Source organism: Haliotis rufescens, unplaced genomic scaffold (genome assembly GCF_023055435.1).
Source record: "Haliotis rufescens isolate VD_foot unplaced genomic scaffold, xgHalRufe1.0.p SCAF_4, whole genome shotgun sequence".
In the NCBI taxonomy this organism is placed as follows: domain Eukaryota; kingdom Metazoa; phylum Mollusca; class Gastropoda; order Lepetellida; family Haliotidae; genus Haliotis; species Haliotis rufescens.
The window spans coordinates 46,609,287-46,635,284 of record NW_025964112.1 but is presented as its reverse complement, the minus strand read 5'-3'; the positions used below and the strand labels follow the sequence as shown (position 1 = coordinate 46,635,284).

Here is a 25,998-nt window from a genome sequence, read left to right as displayed (position 1 = left end):
CCCCAGTACAGTTTACACAGGAGCAACTTCAACTCTGACCCATGTCTGTTCCCGTCTGAGGGTCGGACCCTTAACATTGTCACAACAACAAGGGGTTGGGTCGAGGTCGTTTAAAAGACATGGGCGAAAGTGATTTGAATAATTTCCAAAACTGATGCACAGCAAAAGATGTGAGATTTCCTTGCGAAGTCTTTTCTTGTCCAGGTTATTTTAATGTATATTTATTTTATGTTTAACGTATTCTATTTAATCAATTTAATTTGATAAACATTGTAGAACAGAGAGAATACTTTCAAACGAGTGTTTTGTAAGAAATATGCTGTCGTTTATCAACTGAGCGTGAGTGAGAATGGTTTAATAGGGACGTGAGGGCGTTGTGGTCTCAGGGGCCGCGCCGCAGTGCGCTGTTCTGATTTGCGTCTTTTCGGTGTGCCAGAAACGTATGATTGTAGGTTCGAATCCCGGTTTAGGCGTAACGATGTTTTTAGATTTGCTACTATATCAATGTTCGTGGGTTTCTCCAGAGTCTAAGGGACCTGCCATTGGATACTCTGGGGGAGATCTGGGATTGTGTATCGTGATTAGATTTGTTTTTATTTTAGTGAGTGAGTGAGTGAGTTTGGTTTAACGCCGCTTTTAACAGTATTCCAGTTATATCGCGGCGTGTCAGCTTAATGTGGGAGGAAAGCCCGAAGTTATGCAGGTCTAAAACGTTTACCTCTTCGGTGAAACCCACGAGCACGGGTATGGTGCTGACAAACCTAGAAACAATATCGGGACGAACCGGGATTCGAACCCACAATCATAGGTTTCTGGCGTGCCCAAGGGACGCAACTCTGCACAGCGAATCGCGGCGCCTTAGACGTCTGGGCCACCCGTGCCCCCTGGTTTTATTTTAACCTATGGCCCTGATTTTTTAAAAGACTAAAGAACACCTGCAAAAGTGTCCTTTTTGTGGCAGGCCATTTCCCCTTTCTCCTAATTATTTTTTTAAAGAATGTTGGGGAACAATATATTTCTAGGATAAAATCTTATCACTGTTCAAAGTGGCGTAATATCAAACTCTCTCACTCATAGGTTTAACACCACTTTCAGAGTATTCAAGTTATATCACGGCGTGTCAGCTTTATAAGAGAGGAAAGCCTGAAGCGATGCATGTCTGAGACGTGTATCGCTTTGGTTAAACCCACGAGCACGGATATGGTGCTTGTCATACCTCGAAACCCATGAGGCATTGTGCTGACAAACCAAAAAAAACCCATTAGTTATGGTGCTGACAAACCCAGAAACCCATGAAGTATGATGCTGACAAACCTAGAAACCCATGACGTATGGTACTGACAAACCCAGAAACCCATGACGTATGGTCTTGACAAACCCAGAAACCTATGACGTATGGTGCTGGCAAACCCAGAAACCCATGAAGTATGGTGATGGCAAACCCAGAAACCCATGACGTAGGGTGCTATCAACCCCCTAAAACCCATGACGTATGGTCTTGACAAACCCAGAAACCTATGACGTATGGTGCTGGCAAACCCAGAAGCCTATGCCGTATGGTGCTGGCAAACCCAGAAGCATATGACGTATGGTGCTGGCAAACCCAGAAGCATATGATGTATGGTGCTGGCAAACCCAGAAGCCTATGACGTATGGTGCTGGCAAACCCAGAAGCCTATGACGTATGGTGCTGGCAAACCCAGAAGCCTATGACGTATGGTGCTGACAAACCACGAAACCCATGAAGTATGGTGCTGACAAAACTAGAAACCCATGACGTATGGTGCTGACAAACCCAGAAACCCATGACGTATGGTGCTGACAAACCCAGAAACCCATGACGCATGGTCTTGAAAAACCCATAAACCCATGACGTATGGTGCTGACAAACCCAGAAACCCATGACGTATGACGTATATTTAATAAATTTTATCTTTCTTTAGCCGTGAACGAGTCAATTCATACTGGCAATACCTCAGTCACTTAGTGGTGATTTAGCATCAGTATATTCGGATTAACATCAACATCACTTCACAAACCATAGCGTGTACAAATTACAACAGCCAGAATCGTCACCAGGACGCCAAAGCAACAACCATGCACACCAATTCTCAAGCAACTTCATTGACTCCCTGTTTCCTGCAGTATTTGTTCCACACATATCTCTGCATTTACACGGACTGTGCACCTGCATATCTTTAGGCCCTAGTTCAGCCTCACAAATCAAACAGAGTGCTGCGTTCAGAAGAGACCGACCTTCTGCAAAAGCCTCAGTGCAAAACAACTAAATCTGAACGTATCTTCATATGTGCAGCAGCGACGCTGTGAAACTCCCTTCCAGGACACAGATCATCAGAAATGCCAGCATCATTTCGAAGAGAGTTGAAACCGTGCCTGTTTCAAAATGCTTGTGACATCCTGTAGCAATCACATCTAAATAAACAGTCAGTGTATATGATGTGTATGTATATATGTTGTATGTAAAACGCGTTTGAACAGGTAAACAGGAAGTAGTAGTATAGTAGTAGTAGTAGTAGTAGTAGTTGTAGTATAGCAGTAGTAGTAGTTGTGGTAGTAGTTGTCGTTGTAGTAGTATAGTAGTAGTAGTAGTAGTAGTAGTAGTGGCAGTAGTAGTGGTAGTAGTGGCAGTGCAGGAGTAGTAGTGGTGGTAGTATAGTAGTAGTAGTTGTAGTAGTGGTAGTAGTGGTAGTATAAAGTAGTTGTTGCAGTAGTTGTAGTGAGTTAGTTGGGTTTAACGCCGTTTTTAACAGTATTACAGTTACATCACGGCGTGTCAGCTTAATGAGGGAGGAAAGCCCGAAGTGATGCAGGTCTTAGACGTTTACCACTTCTGTGAAACCCACGAGCACGGGTATGGTGCTGACAAACCTAGAAACATAATCGGGGCGAACCGGGATTCGAACCCACAACCATAGGCTTTTTGGGTGTCCAAGGGACGCAACTCTGCACAGCGAATCGCGGCGCCTTAGACGACTGGGCCACCCGTGCCCCCCAGTAGTAGTTGTAGTGGTAGTATAGTAGTAGTAGTAGTAGTAGTAGTAGTAGTAGTAGTAGTACTAGTAGTAGAAGTGGTAGTATAGTAGTAGTGGTTGTAGTAGTAGTACAGTAGTAGTAGTAGTAGTACAGTAGTAGTAGTAGTAGTAGTAGTAGTTGTGGTAGTAGTTGTGGTAGTAGTTGTAGTAATGGTAGAAGTGGTAGTATAGTAGTAGTTGTAGTAGTAGTACAGTAACAGTAACAGTAACAGTAACAGTAGTAGTAGTAGTAGTAGTAGTAGTAGTAGTAGTAGTAGTAGTAGCAGCAGCAGCAGCAGCAGTAAAAGTAGTATGATATATCAAGTTAATGTCATATTAATATGATGTTCATATCACAATGGTTCAATCTTGTTCAAATCACTTCGACTGATGTACGGACCAAATAATACCTTATTCTCTGGATCAGAAAACTGATCCATGACGGTACACACTCTTACTTATGTTGTGTCACATCCAGACGTGACACTAGAAACGGGATCGTTTGCAACATCACAGAAGGTTTTACATAACACATCACATTGACGATTGCTGGTATATAAATCAATACGTACGAGAAACCACCAATGTGAACAACACAAGCTGGACACAGAGCATACCAGCTTTAAGTTGTAAATTATACCATAAATTGCCACGAAATTCCACATGGATTGTTTCCATGCAAAAATACCGATCCCCTCACCTTCAAAGGACTTGCAGTCGACACCTATCTTTGAAGAAATCCCAGGAATATCCTCGAGACATTTAATCAAAGACAAGCTCCTATGTGCCGTACCGATGTCCTAAAGATGGCCACATCTAAAACAAATTAATCAAACCACACTACCTCGTTTTTCAATTGACGAACAAGTATATACGCCAAAACATAAGGAGATCTATTGGAAATGCTGCCCCTACGCTATTGTTAGGCATCTTGAAAGGGGCCGCAAGGTCAAGCAACAAAGTTTTCCTTTTCATCAAATTCACATTTACAAGGTGTGATAGACGATGGGCATAATGGCAAGACGAATGTTTGACGTTCTTGACAAGGAACGCATGCTGGCTGTGTTTGTCCCTACAAACACTTCCCTGGCGATTCGGATCGTTGACCACCAATAGGTAAAGTGGCCTTTTGATGTCCGAGAAAGAATGGTCATTACATAGAGACCATCTCGTGACCACTAGATGGATTATCGGATTCGCTTTACACCGAGTAGGATTTGTGAGAGTTCATATAGTGATGGAGAGGGGTTATAAAAGACAGTGCTTACGTTAATGGGGTGAAAGTTCATGTTGATTAAGTCGATTATGGAACAATGATTGATATTGATATTACGTAGGTGTTGTTGGCGATTAGAAGTTCAGCTTATTTGTGATCATTACAAACGATGAAATCCATTTAGACGAATATCAAGTCAATTGAGCTCGTCTGTAGTTACAAATACGTAAATATACTAGTATATACGTAGGTTATTGAATGATAGACATGAAATCAGCGGCAATCAACTCATACTTGTAAAGTTTAGCTTTTTTTGTGATCGACACAAACGATGAAATCCATTAAGATGAATATCAAGTCAATTGCAGCTCGTTGGTTGTCACAAATAAACATACATATGTACATGGGTTATTGAATGATTGACATGAAATCAGCTGCAATCGAATCCTATTTACCTTTTTTGTGATGAATACAAACGATGAAATGAATTAAGACTAACATGAAGAAATTCACCTCATTGGTAGTTACATATATGCATATACACGTACATTCATTACTGAATGAAATACATCGTAGACATGAAATAAGTTGCAGTCGGCTCACATTTGTCAGTCACAACTTGTTATTATCGGTATATGGTTGTGGCACGACCCTAAATATATTACGTCAACGCCAGAGCATACTCAGTCATATGTATCAGCCGAGGGAGAGTCCATTGGAGGTGAAAGACAAACGTAAAACGTAATCAGAAGGTTTTGTCAGAATGCTCAAATGACACAAACAGATTATTTTTCGTTTTGAAGACCCCTGCTGTTTTAGGTATACGACCACAATACAAATGGTGCGGTACGAAATGTACATATCATGAAAAGCTGACTAACCAAACGCAGCAGTAATGTTCAACGTTCACACGTTCGTTTCGTGAAGGCTCCGATCAAAGGATTCTGTTTTCTTATGTTTTTCACGGGTTTTATCCACATCACTTTCATCACATTGTGTATATGGCAGTTATATTCATCGACGTTCTGAAATATTGACATCTAATAGAAAACAGCTATAAACGAAAGATCCTATTACACGTACAAGGATGTGTTTAACAATATGAGCCCTCTAAAGCTTCTGGAATGAAGAGATAAATTACTAGATATAGACATTACCAATAATAGGCCATTTGAAATATACACCATAAGGGGAAATCCATTACACTTGCCCATGCCACATTGTCATTGGTGTTGGTTGAGTCTTTATCCCAGAACTAAACATATTATTAGGTTTAAAAACAGTGTTGATATACATGCCTTTGTTGTTTATTACCTTTGAGGCTTGCTGGCTTAACCCAGAACTAAACATATTATTAGGTCTTAAAACATTGTTGATATACATGCGAAAATTGTTTATTACCTTTGAGCCTTGCTGGCACATAAAATTAAAAATATACATTTAAGAATATACAAAAGCAGAAATCTGCTCAATTAAAAACGTTGGAACAAAACATCTTAGAAAAGTTCCAATGATTTTCGATGTGTAGTAAATCACGAAAAGTCAACTTGAACGGTATTCCTTAGACTGGCATAAGTCTCTAAGGCAATAATTGTTAGTTTAAATCATTATTTCTAGATTATATAAATAATAAGATCAAAATGTCCCTATATAGACCAGTGTCCTTAGACTGTCCACTTATCCCAACTTGCCTATTAAAAGGATAGAATTACTATTCTTCAATGGGCTACTCATTCAGGGCAGTGTTTAGGCAAGGATGGGTATTCCTTTACCAAACAGATAAAACTTCAGCCTTGAAGGATTTTGCTGCGTAGAAAGAAAGAATGGGGATTGTAAACATAATTTTAAGTTGTGTTTTAGTAAATCTTTTTAGTTTTGACAACAACTGCTTTCAATATTTAGAATGATGGATTTACCTTGTAAATCTCGACGTCTCTATTCAGATCATTGCGGCGAACAGCAATATTTCATTTTTGTTATGTTTTCCGGTATTACTTGAGTAGAAAATCATGTTAACCCGTAATTGTGTCATTCCATGTAGATTATGATGCCTATAACAAGTTAAGATAGGTGATGAAAAACAAAAAGTAAACAAAAAGTAAACAAAAAGTAAACATAACGTAAGCAAAAAGCCCACTATGACTCTTTTCATCATCATATACTCCCCACACAGGCCATATTCCATTTATATGAGGTTCTACTAACAGAGTAATCTTGTAGAAGAAGCGCGTACCACATGCTAATTTTTCAACACACTTGTATATTTCTCATTCAAATATGTAAATTTCCAAACGTCCACTTATGTATTATGTCTACTCGATATAGGTGGACTGGCGAATGACTCATGTCTAAGCTCTGTTGGCTTGCCAGTTGCATCCCGCTGTGTTTCAGCCATCACCCTTTGCAACGTTCATCCCACGGTGAATTATGAGTGCTTGTAGACGCCAGTGTACAGGATTCATACATTCGACAATAAAAGAAAAAACAACATTGCGTTGAATGTATCAAAGGCTTTGGCGGATACCCTTCCCTGTGAATCTTGACTCGTTTACACGCCGTGTCCAGTTTTAGCGGCAACCCGTTGCTCTTTTCACTGTCCCGAGGAAACCGTCAATCACTGACCCATATTTAACGTCACGCGTCAGAGATCAAAGCGCCGCCGATATATTGAGAAGGAGATATCGACATAGTGCAATAGACACCCCTCTGGCAAGGACTGGTTGAAATACAACCTACTGATGGCTTGTAAATGCACAGCGCTGCGAGAAAGTATTGCCTTGATGAAATATGTTGAAGGCAATGAGTGAAATACTTTTGATGTGGTAGCGAAATATACAACCCTCTCTGTTATCACCCTCAGTCCAATTTTCTGTCGGTCCGAGAGAGCTATACACTTTTGATCCGGTGGTGAAATGTACAAGATTATATGTCAAAGTGAACATACTCATTTTCTGATGTCGGAGTTGGTGCAGGAAATAGACGTTAAACAGTTGTACATAGCTTGTTCATAGCGTGTTCCCTATTGACTAACACCCTTCTCCACGCTAATCCATTTCACTTTGACAGATCAAGCCATGAACACCTGTACATTACAAATTGCACATGTTAATGCGACATACTAGCTTTGTCTGTTAACGGTGCTTGTGTAGAGCTGAATATTAAACTTGAATTGGACAGCGTTCACACAGCAAACATGTCTAACACCAAGGCATTGGACGTACAGCTTTCTTGTGAACTATTTACACTTTGCATATAGAAGGAACTATTGGCTGTGCCGTAGCAATTCTGTACATGTCGTTGACCTGTGATATTTGGTAACGACAAATTTCAAAAGCTCCAACAGCCCTTTCAAGATCCAATACATGCCCATTCATAAAATGCTATCGACGTAGAAAGTTCAACATAACAAGCCAACAAGAAATGTAAATATACAGACACAAAAAAGTCCACGTGATTTAAATAATATACATTCAGATTAGGGATTATTTAAATTTTGGGAATACAATTTAATATTCTACAATCGCTTTAAGCAATGTGTCATTGCAAAGTTGAGCGAACAGGCCTTGGGATCGTTCAGACGCTATTATTATTTCGAGGTTCCTGTCCATGTTAGATATAGTAGCCGTGATAGGTGTCCTAAATACACAAGGGTAATCTATTACATAGCTTTCTGTCACTGACCGCCTTTGGACGGTAATAAATTTACGTCACCCTTAGAGTTTCGTTCAGGACGGTCACTCATCCAGCACCCGATGACGTTTGTCACGTGATGCGCAGATGGCCGTTTGATACGAAAACGGTAACATGAAAGGCAGGAAAATAGCTTTACAACCAAAATACGTGGTGATTTACTGTCTACAAGTTCCTGGTCACCTTGCCCGAATAGTTTTCAACAGGTTTTCTCTATCTGGAAAGATTTGTGACTTGACCATCTTCTCTCAGATACGCTTTCTTCAGAAGGAAGTTAACATCAAAGGAGACGAAGCCGTAAACGTTGTCCCAACCTGGAGATTGTTTGAAATCGAAAACACGATACCTCTGTATATCACACAACCATACGGATATCCTATATTGCAGACTGATAATTGATATATGTACGACTCTTTGATGTGGGGTGTTGATTTCATAAAAATCCAAAGATATTAACGATACCAACTTACACCAGTGTCAAACAGCAAAGGATTAGATCTTAATTCTTACGGGTCCCTTTTCAATCTCAATCTAATCCCTCATTACATCTTTGGACATATTCCTCGTTCATCATATAAAGCACCTGAGAACCGTCAACTTTACGAATTTACCGCAAAAGCCACCCCTTACATTTTATGTAATTTTAATTAAGTCTTAATGAAGGTAATGTTTTATTAAAGCGTTAATGTCGCCCAATGTAACTTATAGATGTTTTCTGATTATATATCATTAGTAAGTTTCTTGGAAGCAAAGTGTTATCACTGGTGGGCTAACTTTGTGACTGTGTGTAGAGTATTTGTATATACTGTTAACGGGAGCTCCTATCGGGCTGTAATGCTCGGGGCCATTTCACACGTTATAAAATTATATCATATTCTCCAATTGAACGATTTGCCACAGGGAAAGGTCGCAAGGTGCTGGTAGTATAACATACAACGACGAAGGCAGATATCTGAGTGAACTGGGTTGACGGAATTGACGAATTATATTTTGAGTTTCCGCATTTTTAGAATCATTTTTTTCGCGTTAAATCACAAAACATTATTATCATTTTCAAAGATATCATTTGTATTTCTAATATTAAAAATGCAAACATTGGATGATTTTCTGCTATATGGGTTGATAAAATAACCGATAAATATACATCAATGTAATATATAGTATGAAGAGGGAAATGATCAATCAAAATGTCAATCATTATTTTAATACTTTATTTACATAGATGTGGCAAACATATTGAGTGGTGTTGTTCCATGTAGGCTATGTTTTATGTCATTTGGCATGCCTTTAGGAAGGAACCTCTTGCAGCAGCTGATGATATGGCACGAATTATATAGTCCAGAATATTACAATTTTCATGACCGCAGTTCATAAAATGAATTGAGCAGAATATTGTTTATCAGGGCGCAGTCAACGGAAGGGACGAATTCGCAGCTATTTTTTCAGTCATTTTCAAAAGTTAATTAACTAATTAATTGCCATGTATATGAACAGTAAAATGGAACTAATTTAGAAAACCTTTGTCGTTCTTGACAATATGGTATGCTTCTATATAATAGAAATATGACCAGCAATATTGTGTTGGTAGTTTGTAATAAATATTGGCGTAACACGAGTCGATCTTTTTTCAATAACATTTTATTATTGCACATTGATAAAGGCAAAGTGGTGTGTGACTTGAAGTCAATTGACGCGCATGCGTCAGTTGAGATATACCCACCTGTTGCAAGAGGACGTTGTAATTCAATGCCTCCCCCCGACCCTCAAACCAAGGATTCGACTCAATCTCGAGCCTAACGCCTCTCCACCCTACAGAGCACATATGTCACCCCTCCGACAGTAATAGCTTTAGCGAGTAGGGTCCAGCATCTTTTTGTCTTGTTTAAATTAAACCGTGAGAGATAATGTCCATTTATGTCTGATTCCAGTATTTATCAGTGTCTATAGCTGTCAGAAATTTACGGCGTGAAATCGACACGTTACGCCGACTGGGCGAACATGATGGGTAATGACGTATGAAGTGTCCTGTCACTCAAATGTTCAAATCAATATCATGATCATCTGGTTTCGGAGATTTAAAGAGGCATGGAGATCGCAGCTTTCTAGCTCCACAGGCATTACGCTTCAGAAGCTTATTTCACTATTTTTGTAAATACATACATATTGTCAATGTCAGAGAATAATCAGTCCTAAAATGTCAGTTAATGAACATCAAGATGTTACAACTTAACCCTCGAGAATATTTATTCATGTAAAGGTATTAATATATTCATTTCGTAAATTGATCAACATTATTATATGACCAAGTCCAAATTTCTATTGACCGTGTTTCCTGATGTATTTCTTGCATAGATACTTCAACAGATTTCATTAACCATTGCACATGTTTCCATTTATATTGAGTGAACGATTGATAGAGATAAAAAATACAAATCGTATAATAACAGGCAATATAATTTAATAGAAGCCATTATATGACAGTATGTAATGTATATTAACAAATGTCTATTGCAGTTAAGTAAACATTGAATAATTTCATACCACTCAAATTTTATAATACAACCATATTTTAAAACCCCCCAATCATTTGAGGTTTTCTTCACAAAACACACAAGCATAATTGAAGAATGACATTATGTTTTACAAATATGTTTTTTCTCAACAACACGTGTTGTACAATTATGACTTAGATACAACAATGCAATGTGTTTTTCAAACGAATTTCTGATCCGTTTGCCGATGACAACGTAATATATCATCTCCGCCTGTTCAATAATCCACCAGCCAAACCAACATTTATTGATGTGATATCGAATTCCCAGTGTTGTTCCACTTGAGTGAAACCTTCACCTATGTGGTATATTATTAATAAGGTTTTGAAAAAGAACAACACTTTTCCAACACGTGATACTCGCTGGTTTTGAACTTAAATTGACTGTATTTTCTTTGAAATTAATAATAAATGCACTGCAATAAAAGATGCTTCTTTGATAATATCAATAAATTTATTATCACTATCTTATTATTACGGCACTATATCTATCACGTTAGATCAAACCAATGAGTTATTTTGGTATTTCTTTACGTATTTAGATTTTCATATTTGATATTAATGAGTTATGTAAATTGTATATCACAATAGGTAAACAAAAAACATAACATGGCGTGAAAGAAAATACACAGCTGAATGGTGGCCTCGTGTTAGTTCATATAGGAAAAGGAAACGAGTATGTTTTCCCTTGAAGTACCTATTTTTCAAAACGCAAGGAAGTGTGACAGTCGACTGTTACGTGAATAAGCAGATACCTTATATTTTAGCTATAACAAACCAATAGATGAATAACTCCGTTGGAACGCATTCAATGAAATGTACACCATTGATCAAAACTGGACGATTATTGTCAGTTGCAGTATATCAAACGTTTGACGTGTCTTCCGGTAGTAACTGTTTACAAACACGTGAAATCATACAGGGAAATAATCGTGCAGATATAAAAATGACACTTGGAAATGTAAGTAACTCTCCGAAAGTGATTGATGCTTTGTTCATACAGAGCCTTTTATGATGAAATGATCCATACTATCCTATATATAGCTAACACTGACTGCCTGTAGATGGAATGAGGGGTGTGTTCTGGGTTCAACACGTTCACAAGGCAGCATATAATTGATGACAATGCTGTTTGAAAAACCTTGTGAAATAGGCATATTGTTTTTTTTCGAAAATTTAAAATATATTATCTGGCTGGGACATTATTGTTACAAATGCCTCCAAACCATTTCTGTGCAGAGGATAAGGAGCAAAATTATAACATTTCATCGAGTATCCATACATGTGTGTATCAATTGCAACTCGTTGGTAGTTACAAATATGCATATATGTACATAACATTAAGTGAAATAGACCTATAATCAGTTGCAACCAGTTGTTAATGTCAGTATATCGTTATAGCAGGACAGTTGTTATTTATTATTTCAACGCCTGAGAATACCCAGTCTAGATTATCCGACGATACAGATTCCATTGGGCGTAAAAGGCAAAGTAGAGGTGAAAAATGATATGAATGGATCACTGAAAATCAGTGATGACACCAGGTGTCGACGTCCTGGTTTTCGTCAACAGACAACAATACACAAAACTTGATTTTTAACCCCATCAATTATTCATCTCTGAAAAGGGCTTAACTGTATCAATAAATAAACACCCATACGTCCAATTTGAAGTCATGTTCTTTTAACAATGAGTCATGACTGGGTTCGAACCTCCAGTATCAGAATCATTAGTCCTGCCTGTCGACCACTGGACCATCGCAAAATCCAAGAGTTATGACAAGGACAAATACAAAGTTGGGTTACCTTTGTTACATGCGTTTTCCCTTTTTGTCCGGTGTTGACCATTGGGAGAAGAAGGCCCGTAGCTTTGGATCCGGTCATCAACGTCATCTGTAAATATTGATATATATGTATGTCACCAAACCTTATTTCTATATTGATCATCCACATACATGGTTACTTTGGAATGAAATGCCGAGAATCAACGACTCAATTGAGATGCTGAAGGCGTACGAGTTGCAGAAGATGAAAGAGTTGACGAAGAAGTCGTTGGTTGTGGATCCAGAATCCAGGAGCTGGATGACACGAAAATACTTGATGTTGATTATTAGTGATTACGGATCACCCACAAGAAGCGATTGTTGACAATGCTTGACATGCTTATGCATATTCTCACTTGGAGTCATCACATTTCAATTTCATAGACATCCTTTGTGAATTCACACATCCATGAGAACAATGCAATACCTTAGTTTGGCACCGTTGCCATGAACGATAAAATTTGGTTAGTGAGGTTGAATGGTACAAAATAGATTCCAGATATAGATCCGACAGTTGCAGGAAGATGTCATTTAACGACAACGCTGATGCCAATACCAGCACACGTGCTGGACCTTTGTTGCAGATTTCAGTATTACAGCCATTACATCCCCAAATCAAAGACTTGCTGTATTCAGAAGTCAAATCCTTGACACAACAGAATCCGCCCCCTTCGTTTCAACATCCTCCTGAAGAACTGATGTACATTTCAGCAGCGATGTACATATCATCAGCGATAACAGTTCTCTAATGACAGTTTCCATGTCAATTTTAGCCTAAACCGCTCCATAAACATTTCTAGTCCCTTGATTACCATAGGGGATGAATTAATTCCCGAAATGGGACAATAAATATCCTATTTGATAAGTTAACTATTATTGTTATTGTTGTAGATTTTAATCAGCTGATTATTTATTGCGCTCGCTATTGTAGCTTACAAAGACATTGCTAAAGATTGATGCTCATTCCCGCCGATGTTATCTGCTGGGCAGGTGTTGTAAACATACATAATGTGATTGTAATAGTATACAGTCTTCTTAACGATGGAAAAATGTGCTTTAAATGTTTTCGAAAGGTACCCAACCGGTCGTAAATGTAAATTTGATTTTTTGCAAATTTGAGATTTGTAATTTCCAATTTACATCCTTGCGGCTCATACTATTTAAATACAGTTTGAACGGCACATTAATTCCGGGCTCGTGTTCCGTGGGAAACGCTGTGAAAGGACAAAATAAAAGAAGTACGTATGTATTCAATAACTAATCCGATAGTATTCGTATAATAGGTAGCAAAATTCTGAAATATACAAGATACAATCATATAGGCTTCATATATTATCCTTTCCTTTCCTTTTTCTTTGTTATATGGGTGCATATGTATTTTAACTACAGTTGTAAAACAACGACGAATGTTTCCTAAGAAAGAGAAAATTGATAACTTCACTGTCATCATTCAGAAATATTTAAAACACCTACTGCGGGAAAATGCATTACCATGCAATATGTCACTGAATAAACTGACGCCAATAACAATAAAAGTGTTATAAAGCATCGGACATAAGAATCCTTTAAAATTACAACACAACTGAACACGTGCACGAAACAACTTGGGCCGGGGATTAACGCGCACCATGTGCTTACACCTTAACAACAGTGTACATTTCACACTGAAGGAAATAAAAGATGGCTAACATTGATGCCTTATTGGATATGTTGGAATATAATGTGAAGTCTATTAGCAGACACAATAATTGGAATAATATAAAATTAATATAATTGATTCATGCATATTTTCACGTTTCCAGCAGGTATTCTTTTTTAATTTATTTCAACAGTTCCATGTGACGTAATTTTAAGAGCAGCATGGAATTCACAAACATCGAATCGGTTGTTTTTTTTAATATGTGACTGTTATTGTTTCATAGTGTATGTAACAGGCAAGGAACATATCACAGCAAATAAAATAAATATCCAAAGACAAAGTGGAAAAAGTCAATATGCTTCAGTCGAGTTTCCAAATTAATATCATTGCGTACAATTCTGAGCTTCTTTTAAAATTTCATAAGAAAGTTAAAAATATAATGACACTGTTTTCATTGTAATGGAATACATTTCATTCAAATATTGTATATTTTATATAGTAAACGAAGCACAGAGACATGTTTGTTTCACGACACTCCTCATCAATTACATTACAGGCCAGGTATTATATCAACCGGCAGAATGGTGCTATAGTTTGTATGCGATATGTTTCGCCCCCATGAATGGATGTACTTACAACATGAATGAGACTTCATTTTATGTTAACAAGCGCTGCAAAATATGTCTTACTCAGTCTCAGGTTCAAGCTTATTTTTCATTCAAGTGTACCAACATCAATCATTTATTGTTCTTATGTGAATCGTTTATTTCTCGGTATCAGGTATTATTATGAATATTTAATTTTCTGATATTCACCGAGAGAAATTGACCAATGATGTTATGTTTATAGCATTCGCACCGCTGAGGATGTAGCCTAATGATCATAATTTTCATATCAAAATATTTCTCAACTATAACGTCAAATATACCAGAGTGCAATAGTTTAATAAACATAAAATGAATTAATTTTTAATAAAGATGTTCTTCTTTAATTCCGAATTCGACTATTTAGAAACCACCAATTTAATTAGACACAAATGCATGTGCAAATACCGCTTTAATTAACAATGTAATATTTGTATCATTATTTTTATTTATATCAAAAGCACCCTTCTTCATAACGATCAGGGTATAGTATTCGATTTGATTTGAAAAGAAATAATCACTTAATAATGTGAGTAAATGTTGAAACGGTTGAAGGCATTATGTATGACTCAATAAGCATCTGACAACACTGATGTATTATGATAATGAATATAAGTTCACATGAATCAATTTCACCACAGACCGTGTCTATTTCACCCGGTCGTATGTCAATAGCATTTCACTTCGTGAGCGTAATCAGTCCCAACACAACTGGGACTCACAAAGTCTCTATAAATCAAAGTAGAGGACATAAATTTCTCTCAATGGGCTTTCTGTCCAAAGCATTTACACTGGGAATATTTCAACACCAACTTTATACACTCGACGTAGAAGAAAATAAATCAAGATTTCAAGCTTTGCTTGTTTACTTACTGAAAGTAAGCGTCATTGCTCTGTAAGTTGAGTTGACAGGGCGGCTTTTGAAATATCATCTCGGTACTGCAAGGATCTACTTATAAAAGTTGGTGGTCAAGATGCTTGACCATGACGGGGTCCTCTTAACTGACCTTGCTACTGACCCTTACTTATAATTATCATTTTCATAAGTATTGTCACATTAAAATGAATGCTCTATTCACAGTAACAACATGCATAGTGCTATGAGGAGCATCCTTATAAGGACCAGTCTTGAACACGTCTCCATTACTATTGTGGACATAGGGTACGATACATTTATTCCATACATTCATCATGGCTGATGCGCATTATGCACCAAAATAAGGTACGCTGTCACACAATATAAAAGATCAAACTAAAGCACATATGAAATAAAATAACGTTAAACACGATTAAATGAATTATGGAAAGAGGACATATTTACAATGTCATACACGAATTGAATTAAAATGTAAATGTACCAAACTATAATTCCACCCAAACATAAGTTGGCATTATGTGTTAACTTAAAAAATCGTGTCCTTGATGACTTATGTAAATTTAATCATTGTACTGGGTACATAGATATAAAATGTGTATGTGGAAGGTCACAGTTTCAGTGTTCACATACTTCACATCTTTGACAGAGTTTACGAACTTAACGCAGAATTGACTCGCTTTCTCGGGTCAGTGAAAATCCACCCGTCTGTTTCGCCTGGCTGGGCATTATGGCTCTCTTTTGATTCGGGTAGTTTGACCCGAAATTGTTGCCAGAATATAAATCAGATCAACCAAGTTGGTGAAAAACTAAGAACGTAAGCTGCTAGCCTTTAATATACTTTTTATTCCCTGTATTTCAAAGCGATAAATGTTCACGGAAATCGCTATTGTGACGGGGCTGCTGTCGACAATCAAAGGAAGCTATCTTTTTACACCTGTGAAAGAACCACCTCTAATTTCTCCAGTGGGACAAAGTTTTATTGAAATACCGATAAATAGGCCATTTTTAATATACTTGTCTAGATTACCTCTGAACACATAGTTACTTATGGGTAATTTTACAACCGCAGATGACATAGATAATACCCTTGGCACACACCTTGTATGGCGCAAGGACGAAGTCTTATTTCATTTATCGTTTTTAACATCAATTAGTTCCGCAGATGGGTTATGCTTCAAAATATATATAACATACCCGACACTTGACGTGTAAGACCTACAATTGGCGCAAAGGGTAAATGAAATTTAGAACTATGAGAGATATATAACTATGACAGACAGAATCATTATGAAATGACATGAGGATGTAGAACAGTGTTCTATGCTCCTGAGCATCACCAGAACACTCGCATCATGAATATTGGGAGAAGGGTAATGCATAACTATAAACATATATATTATCACAAGAATACGAGGTAGATTGGAGCGAGAATTCAACAGATTTTCAACAAAGACAGGGGATGTGACAGCTGACATATGATAATCCTATTCGAGGACTCACGTGGTCAGTTGGAGCTCGTGCGGTCAAATTGGATGTCGTGTGGTCCGCACATTGTTGTCAGCTGTCCGGATGATGACGCATGGACAGCGGACAGCTGACGAACGCAGGGGAACCTACAACACACTTTTGCGGCCATTACGGTTGAAAACCACGGAACCGATGCAACACTTCCCTCGTAAATTTCGCGACCGTTCTTTTCAGATTCTTGTGGCAGAGACAGGTCATTGAAAGTGTTTTGAATTTGCGTCTAAAAGTTAAAGTTTTGTACCCCCGTCACCTTAGCTGTTACTAAGACTAATTCGGTGTGGTCATTCATGACTTATTCGTTCCTTTCGTGACCAGGAACAGTTTGTGTAAATCCGTTGTGGATTTATTGTTTTAAAAGCGGGTGTACCGTTTCCGATAACGGGGTTTAGGTGTAAATTAGAACGGGTTGAACTATTTCAATACAACATCGTGTTCCCTACCGCATACATTTTTTTTAAAACTCACGCAAACTCGGTGCGCTATAGAAGTGCGGATGTTTTGTATCGTACAATTGTATACACAATAAACAGTTACTAACTAGTCGAAATAATAAGGACTTCTCAACATGATACAGGTGACACATGGACCACAAACGATACAACATTTCAGGAGTTGCCACCTTACATTTTTTAAAGGGACTGTGCAATCTGGTTCGATTTGATCGAAGCCAATATTATTTAAAACCAAAAAGAATTGACAATTAACTGTTTGATTTGATGCGCATCTGCTCAAAATTGGCCATACACACAACATGTTAACACCATTAATATCGATGCTTTTCAACCAGACTGTTTTCAGTGTGTTTCGTCAATGATACTTTGGTGTATTAACAGCTGAGATAGGCACACATGTGTTTGTGATAAATTGAAGTCAATCAGTGCGCACAATAACTTGATAATGACGGCTGAATTTAAGGACAAAATCATAAGATACAAACCGTTATCAGACGATGCAAAGAAAGATGAGAAGAAAAAATTCACATCTTCAGAGAACAACATTTTAAGTGTTTGGTTTTAAGGTGTCATCTTGGACTATAAACAAACAAAGTGTCCGATCCCAATAATACATGCGTTATCGACAGTGTCTGGTTTTAGAGAGTGTCCTTTGTGACTATACAGGAAACCTTGCTCGTTCACAGTAATAAAGAAAATGGGTTATCGATAGTATCTTCTTTAAAGACTGTCCTTTGTAGCAGCAAATAAAATAGTTTCCGATCACAACGATAAATATATGCAGTGTTTGATCAGAGCGTCCATGGTATTCAGAACACGATGAGATCAGAAGTTTATAATGGTAACAACACTTTATCTATCTATATATAGTCACATTCACATGAAATTTCATTGCCATCATGACAGTGTAATTGGCACAGCTGACACAATTATAAGACGTAGACGGCGAACCAGTGCAAATATAACACATCGTAAGCAAGATGGCTAAATGGTCTGTCCAGAATAGATTTGTTGGCTCTGAAACATTATTCATAAAACCAAACCATTCTGAATAATATATTCACGCTACCTAGGTATTCTGAACAGGTTCCTTTATATATTTAGCTTTGATGCTTATGGAAGTTGAAATTAAAAGAATCCGGAAACACATTTGAATAATCAGAATGAAAATATATTGTTATATTGAGGAACAGGTTTTCTAGTTTATAGAATTGTCCGGATTGACAAATTTCCAGGTTACATGCAGTGGATTAATATATATATTTATATACGTTCCCAGGCTTCCCAGTACGGAGGTTCACCGTCTTAGATCTAAACAACATTTTAAGGTTTAGTTGCAATAGCATGTGTAAACGTCTGTGTTTACTAAAATATCTATCCATATTTGGCCATTCCATAGTTACGTTGCTCAAACATTCATTTTATGCACATTATCTATTTCAAGTTTTACACTGAAATACATGTCTTTTCGAGCACATATGTTCGCGTATGTTCATGCATGCCAATTTAGTAGCCAGGTTACACATAAACCATCACGCCTCAGTAAAATTGCAAATATTAAAACAGTTTCAAAACATTAGAGATATTGACATCAATGGAGAATACCTACAGCTTGTATGTAACATCATATGGTTGTTATTCACCAAAGCGATGCTGGCAAGGAAAATGTCGATAACATTCAGAAATGCCTTTGTCTGTAAATGTCATAAAAGGTAAGCTTGCATTTTTTTATCGACCAAATTCTTGTTTCGAAGGAGAATGTAACTTCTATAAACATTCAATTTATATTGATTCTTATTCAAATTTAGCTCTTTGTTTTTTCGACAACCTGTTCTATGTTTATAAGTTCGAGAAGCATCTATAGTTATCTTACTAACGTTTCGTTCACGGTTGTGAAATCCAGTAGCTTTTTGTATTAAAAGGCGATAGAGATATTCCACAAACGTTAGGATTAGCTAAAGTTTACCATCAAAAATATAAACATGTTCTGAGGTCGATGGGTGTGTTGTGGTTCGTATCGACACCCTGTGTGGTCGAGTGGACAGAGCGGTGAGAGAAAGTCGGTGGTTCAATTCCAGTCCGCGCCATACCAAAAGACATTAAACGATTCGTCCATGCTTTCTCAGTAAGTTGGTATTTAACGTCCCATCTGCAATATTTCGGCCATATCATGACGAGAAGTCATACATTAATAATACATATATTTAGACTAAATAAAAACCATCGATGGACAGTACACGATTATCACAGATTTGATTGAAAACTAGTTGAGAACATTTAAAAGAAGAAAGTATCGTCAACAAAACAATATAAAAATGGGCTATATATCGCCATCAAACAAAAGGGAGATCACCATGCTGGGGACCATGGGTACTTACAGTACCTTTGCTTCCTGGTAGGAGTTGTATAGTCCCTTCAGTCACTGGCGATAGTTTACCAGTTCAGCCAAAGATTAAAATACTGTGATTATTACACCAATATAATAAGGACCCACGACCTTACATCCCATGATAGCTGACAAACCAAACTAAGACGGACATAATGGCCAAGAGGCATTAAAGCAGACTGACTCTTCGGTGTTCAATCGCCTGACCGCGTCATAATAAGATCGTTAAAGGTTAGGGGTTGTTGTTACCCTGCCTGGGGCTCAGCACCAAAGGGAAAAACAAAGTACTGGTCAGCTCGTAGTTTGAGTGGGGTATTTTATTTGATATATCAGTGGGCACGCTCTATAAAGCTGGCATCAGTGTGAACTAGTACGTGTACACACACACACACACGCACACACACACGAAGGCACTTTGGAATATTCGTTAATCTTGAAGAATAAAACCCACTCATGACAAAGCAAATATCATAATTTATCACATACTATTGTTATTATTAACTACAACTAACACCTCCGCACATGATCATGAATTTCAAATTGAGCGTCATTAATGATACCAACAACATTTTACAATACACACATTTTGCCACACAGTTCACAAACCAGGCTTGTTTTAGAATTCTGCAATACAGTAAACTACGGTTATAACGAAAACGCTTATAACGAACTAACGGATATAACGAACTAGCTTTTTCGTCCCGACTATATGCTGTAGTTATGCTGTGTATATGCTTATAACGAATTACGGTTATAACGAACTAAAATTAGTAGTCCCTTTGAGTTCGTTATAACCGTAGTTTACTGTACATGTTTACACAATTAATGACATTAAAATCATTTCGTAAGTGCTGATACATATCTTTACGTATGTTCATATTAGTCAATTTTGATTGTATAGCTTAGCTGACGCCTTCCAATTATTAAACTCAATGTCCTGCAAGATAATACATTAGCAGTATGGGTGGACCGACGACGACACCCGTTACCTATAAACATTGTATGCACCCATTATATTATATATAATCATTAGTTCATGAAAGGAAACAATCATCGCGTCCACCTAATTACTAGGCACGCTTGACCGCTGTCGAGATAAATTTTTAATTACGTTAGAACGTAGGTATTGTGTAAATTATTAGGAATGGTGGCGGAATCAATAACCACCATAGTGATATAATTTGTTAATGTACCACGCCAAAACTCGACAAGCAATAAACCAATGATAATGGGGTCTTGTGTACATGAGTCGTCTGATTGGTACATGTGTCAGATATATATATATATATATATATATATATATATATATATATATATATATATATATATATATATATATATATAAACAAAAACGACATACTTATGCTAAATAATAAGAAATTTCGCACATGTAACCTTAATTCTGTTTTATTTCATTTGTTCTATTGACATAAGCTTTTAATATTTTAACATATAATAATACGGAATTGTTACACATCACACACGTAACCTTCCTTTTGCTTTATTCCATTTTTTATTGACATTAGCTTTTAAGATTTTAACAAAACCACACGTGAATAAAAAGATTCCTAAAGCGATTTCTAAAGGTCTACCACACAAATGCTGATATGTGATGACATTTAGGATGTATCATTTTGCATGAACATCATTTCCAACATCACTGAACACTTACGTAGAATACACTGGATAGGGCGCTCCAGTGGTATATTCATTTTGTAACATCAGTCTGTGCTTCTCAGAAGTTACAGAGCCAGTTATGAACATTACCATGAAGCACCACACAGATGCTTGAACTGTCGAGATCCACAAGAAAGATAACAGTTGGTGAATGTTGGTTATCTATTGATTTAACGGTTTGGCGCCACATGTATTGAGAAAAATGATCGTTTTCATTTTCAAATACGTTTTTCACCATGTTCATTTATGCATTTTTTCAAATTTCGAGGTAACATTCCTTTAATGCTTTATCTCATAAAATAGTTTTTGCAGGTAGTAACCTTTCTCCTTTAAGTTCACCTGGTCTAGGATAAAGCCATATTTGATAGAATACCATCTGTAGCCAAATGTATTTCATGGCAGATACGTTTAGTTTGATTTGTGCAGATATTTCAATTCAGACATTGGATATATAAAGATTCGATGTTTTAGTAAGTATATATTCATATAACAGTATGTATTCCCACAGGACCACATATAAATGGCCTTCCCAACACCACGTAAATAAAAAGTGACCGTGAAAGCATCTTCATTATTCCATTGACGATGGCGAGCTAAGAACCGTATAAGCCTTCTGAGAGAACATATCTGAACTGATCATCGATTGTCGATAAATATATTTTTTAGAAATGCATTGGCCTTGTTACGTGTGTAATGCCAAGACAACTCGTTAAAGATTAAATATGAAGCTTGAATTGAAACACTTTAGGCAAAGAACATTAAAACCGTATATATCAAGCTAAACGAACCAAATCATAGATCTCCGTCCAACTGACTCAAATGATATGACATTTATGGAAAAGGGAAATAAACAACATGTTTTAGTTATAGGGCACACAAACTATAGATGGCAGTCAAATGAGAACATAAACTATATTTCCAGACATAAACTACATATTTAACTAAAGGAGAGTATAGTTTCCAGGCACTAAACTATAAAACTGTTTATGTAAAGTCGACTATCGAACAACTAACCAACAAAGGCAATACATATACACATAGCTGTCCAGCTAGATCACACACGCTTTTATTCATAACAACAACGAAGAAAATGACAGTGGAAAGGGGGTGTGGCTTATCTATGATTCAGTGTCAATCAGTTTTGGCCTCTTTTACTAAGAACTAACATACATACAAATACTTAACAAAAACCATAAAAATGTCAGACTCTAAATAAAATAAGCTTGAAGCCGTATTCCGTTTCTGTTCAAGCAAAAGTTTGAAATTCCGAGTGAGTAATTCATTTCCACTTGATTTGCTACTGACTGTGTAGCTGCCCCTCAGCTGGGGGTAGGTTTATGGGTGTTTAAGTTCCAACGTCGCCAAAAACGGGGAACAAGTGATTGGGAAGCTTTAAAGTCTCTTTGAGATGTAATTGAAAGCGCTATGTTTACTGCAATGACGATCATCCGTGGTCGATTTCAAACAGTGTTAAATAGGTGTGTTCGGATCGCTTAAAGCGGACAAAACGTCGCACAATCATTGCATATATAACACAGTTTATATTTTGTCATCCACGTTGTCTTATGTGTCATTCTTGTGTGTTATTTTGTCGTCAAACATTTACATTTCATATCTCATCATCATTTTTGGTATAAAAAAAACAATATTTAGTGATCAAAGGTTAATGATTTCGTTCGTCATTAAGATAGATTGTTCATAACGATAACCAACCGTTAACAGTGCATTTATCAGTCGGAAATATGGTAAGATATTTACAAGGTTCTTGCAATACTTTCATTTGGAGCAATGCCCTGAAACCTGGGTAAATTTGCTGCCATTTGCTTATCTGCTTTATTTCTATGTTATCTTCCACAAGCCATATTCATTGAATATCGCCCGACAAGCAATGTTTATGGGATCACTTATGGAATTTAAAATGAATTTACCTCACAGATTCGGTGTAACTTAAAAATAACTCCAATTTAGGGCTACGTGTTTGCAGTCCTTTATCATCCTTGAAGGCTTGATGTGAGACAGGGCCACATTACACTAATAAGCGAAAGTTGCATATCCGTGTTTCGAAACTCAAAACGCTACATTCAACGAGTACACCTAACGAATGACTTTTGAATGTCAAATTAACGGTAACAAAGTCCACATTTTTCATATTAGGACTGAGCGGCCTGGGTGCTGAATGGGCTCAAGAAAGCCACGGAATCACAGGAACCGTCGTGTTTAAATCAATGACCACACTTCACTTAGAATATCATACAGTCACGTTATATCTCTGTGGGTGGGGTTGCATTTTTAAAAAAATGTTTGTTTTTCATTTTTACAATCAAAATTGAAAAGAAAATGCAAGGCTACCGCGTAACCTTAAAATTTATACGTCTATGACCTACTTTACAATGCATGTCATGCATTTCGTGGTGCGATGGTATTAATTTGTGTATTTTTGCACTATTTAAACACAACTTAAGTGCATTTGGACATATAGTTATATACGTCACTGCATTGGGATAGTGACTGGGTGTTTACGAGTTCATATATCTTTCGTTAATGGTGCAAGTTTCAGTTGTCAGTTTCATTGAAATCAACAACGAAATTTATGTCTCTCTCTCGTCTATTTCCATTTGCCTTCCTCAGTTTTATTGCCACGTGTACCTGTTGAAAGAAGGAATATTTGTCACAAACTTCCTAATTGTACGCTTCTAGAACTTGCATTTTCAGTAGCAAGCATTGTCTCTTTGTTAAACAAAAAACCCTTCCTTATATTTAGGCTTTCGGGTGATTTGTGCATTTAATACCCTTTCACCATTACGAAATATCGTTTTGTTTATTCTGCAACAATCCATTAATCATCCTTAATAGCTAATGAATCCACAATGCCACGGATCTTATAAGACGAAGAGTAAAATATAATATAACCCACATCGAATATTTATCGTTTCCGTTCTAACATTGCAATACATAACGATATACATAAATATACAATTTGAATTTCATCATTCAAGGACATTAAATGAAATTCGTTTCTGAGCATATTAGCCGAAGCTAACGCCACACGCTTCCGCTCCCATATTAATGTATAGTGCTTCTGCAGGGTATAACATTTTCATGCAATAAATAATTTTGACATTACCACGGCTCCTTTATTTCTTAGTTAAGAGGAGAATGTCACCCCGTGGGCCAATAAGCCAACGTTCTCTCTGGGTAGAAGTAGCTGGTATGACTATATCAACATACGCACTGACAGACGGAGGCCAAAGGCTTGGGGACTCATGCTAAGATAGTGTCAAATATTTAAATGAATTCGTGCAAGTGTCTAACGAATGTTCGTTCGTATCTTTGCCGAGTCGAAAAGGGATCAATCTCTTTGGTTAAGATGAAATATGTGAACTTTCATACGAAAGTGTTCTTCCTTATTTACGTTGAAATATGATATCTACGTACACGTACATAATATGTTACGACATGACTGTGGAAATGAGTTCACAGCTGTTAATTGATCATTCAATTTGAGATAAAACATATCAGATTGACGTCAAAGGTTTGTGTTAGAATTTTAATATGTTGGCAAATGTGCTCCAACGATGTTGCATAAATGCCGCAACATATTGTAAATTTATCTTGCATAAACTGTTCACTCCATACAGTAGCTAAGTAGACTGGGTCATGTTAAAGCGTAGACAAAATATCACATACTATCCATTTGTAATATTCTGTAGAGGTATCACATGTCATGGTATCCCACGACGGTGAGTTTGTAAAATATTACAAACATCAAAATAAGATAAACAACAGCTGCTAATTATTCACATTTTATGAATCAACCAGTGATTTAATTACATTCAAGACATGGATTGACGCCTAAACATTCATTAGACCTATTACTATTAATTATTCATAGACAACAGCCATGCGGAAAATCTTAGACAACAGAGTCAAGAGAAAACAATACATATTGAACAGGTCACATTTGTTCAAACGGTTCCACTTTGCAAATATATTTTGTATGTTTTGACATTACGTCTGAAATACATAGCATATTTTCAAACCAGTTAGTACATTCTTACTGATTGTATACAATGTACATGTGTGAAAAATAATTGATATTGTCACACGAGATAAATTCGTGTGATTACCATATAAAATGATTGTGATATAATTGTTGATAAAATTTAGAATTTGTTTATAAATTTAGAAATGTATAACTGAAACGTTATAACGAAAGATATAATAAAACAAACAAATTCTTCACAACAATGGTAATAGTATGTTTTGTTTTACTTATACCTCAATATTTCGACAGAAGTTCTTCCATATACCTCTTCAAATTATTTTTATGACATGCAACGCAGCAATAGGCATGCATGTCTACATTCAACCACGCAAAGATGAAAATGGTTACGTAACAGTCGTCACATGCATTTTGAGATGGTGATTAAGTGACTGAAACTAATTTATAGGTGTGTTTCATTTGTTTGTAATGTTAATTTCATT

The 25,998-nt window shown here is 36.8% G+C and overlaps 1 protein-coding gene across 3 annotated transcripts in view; it reads right to left on the bottom strand.

The window, feature by feature from the left end:
• LOC124152011 overlaps window positions 1-25,998 on the bottom strand; it is a 126,043-nt gene that overhangs the window by 98,425 nt on the left and 1,620 nt on the right. For all 3 annotated transcript variants that reach the window (XR_006863457.2, XR_006863452.2, XM_048381836.1), the window contains exon 2: window positions 12,295-12,381. Coding sequence is in view for 1 of the 3 variants with exons in the window: in XM_048381836.1 (XP_048237793.1) it covers window positions 12,295-12,381 (87 nt within the window). In the remaining 2 variants the exon portion in view is untranslated. The remainder of the gene's footprint in view (window positions 1-12,294; window positions 12,382-25,998) is intronic.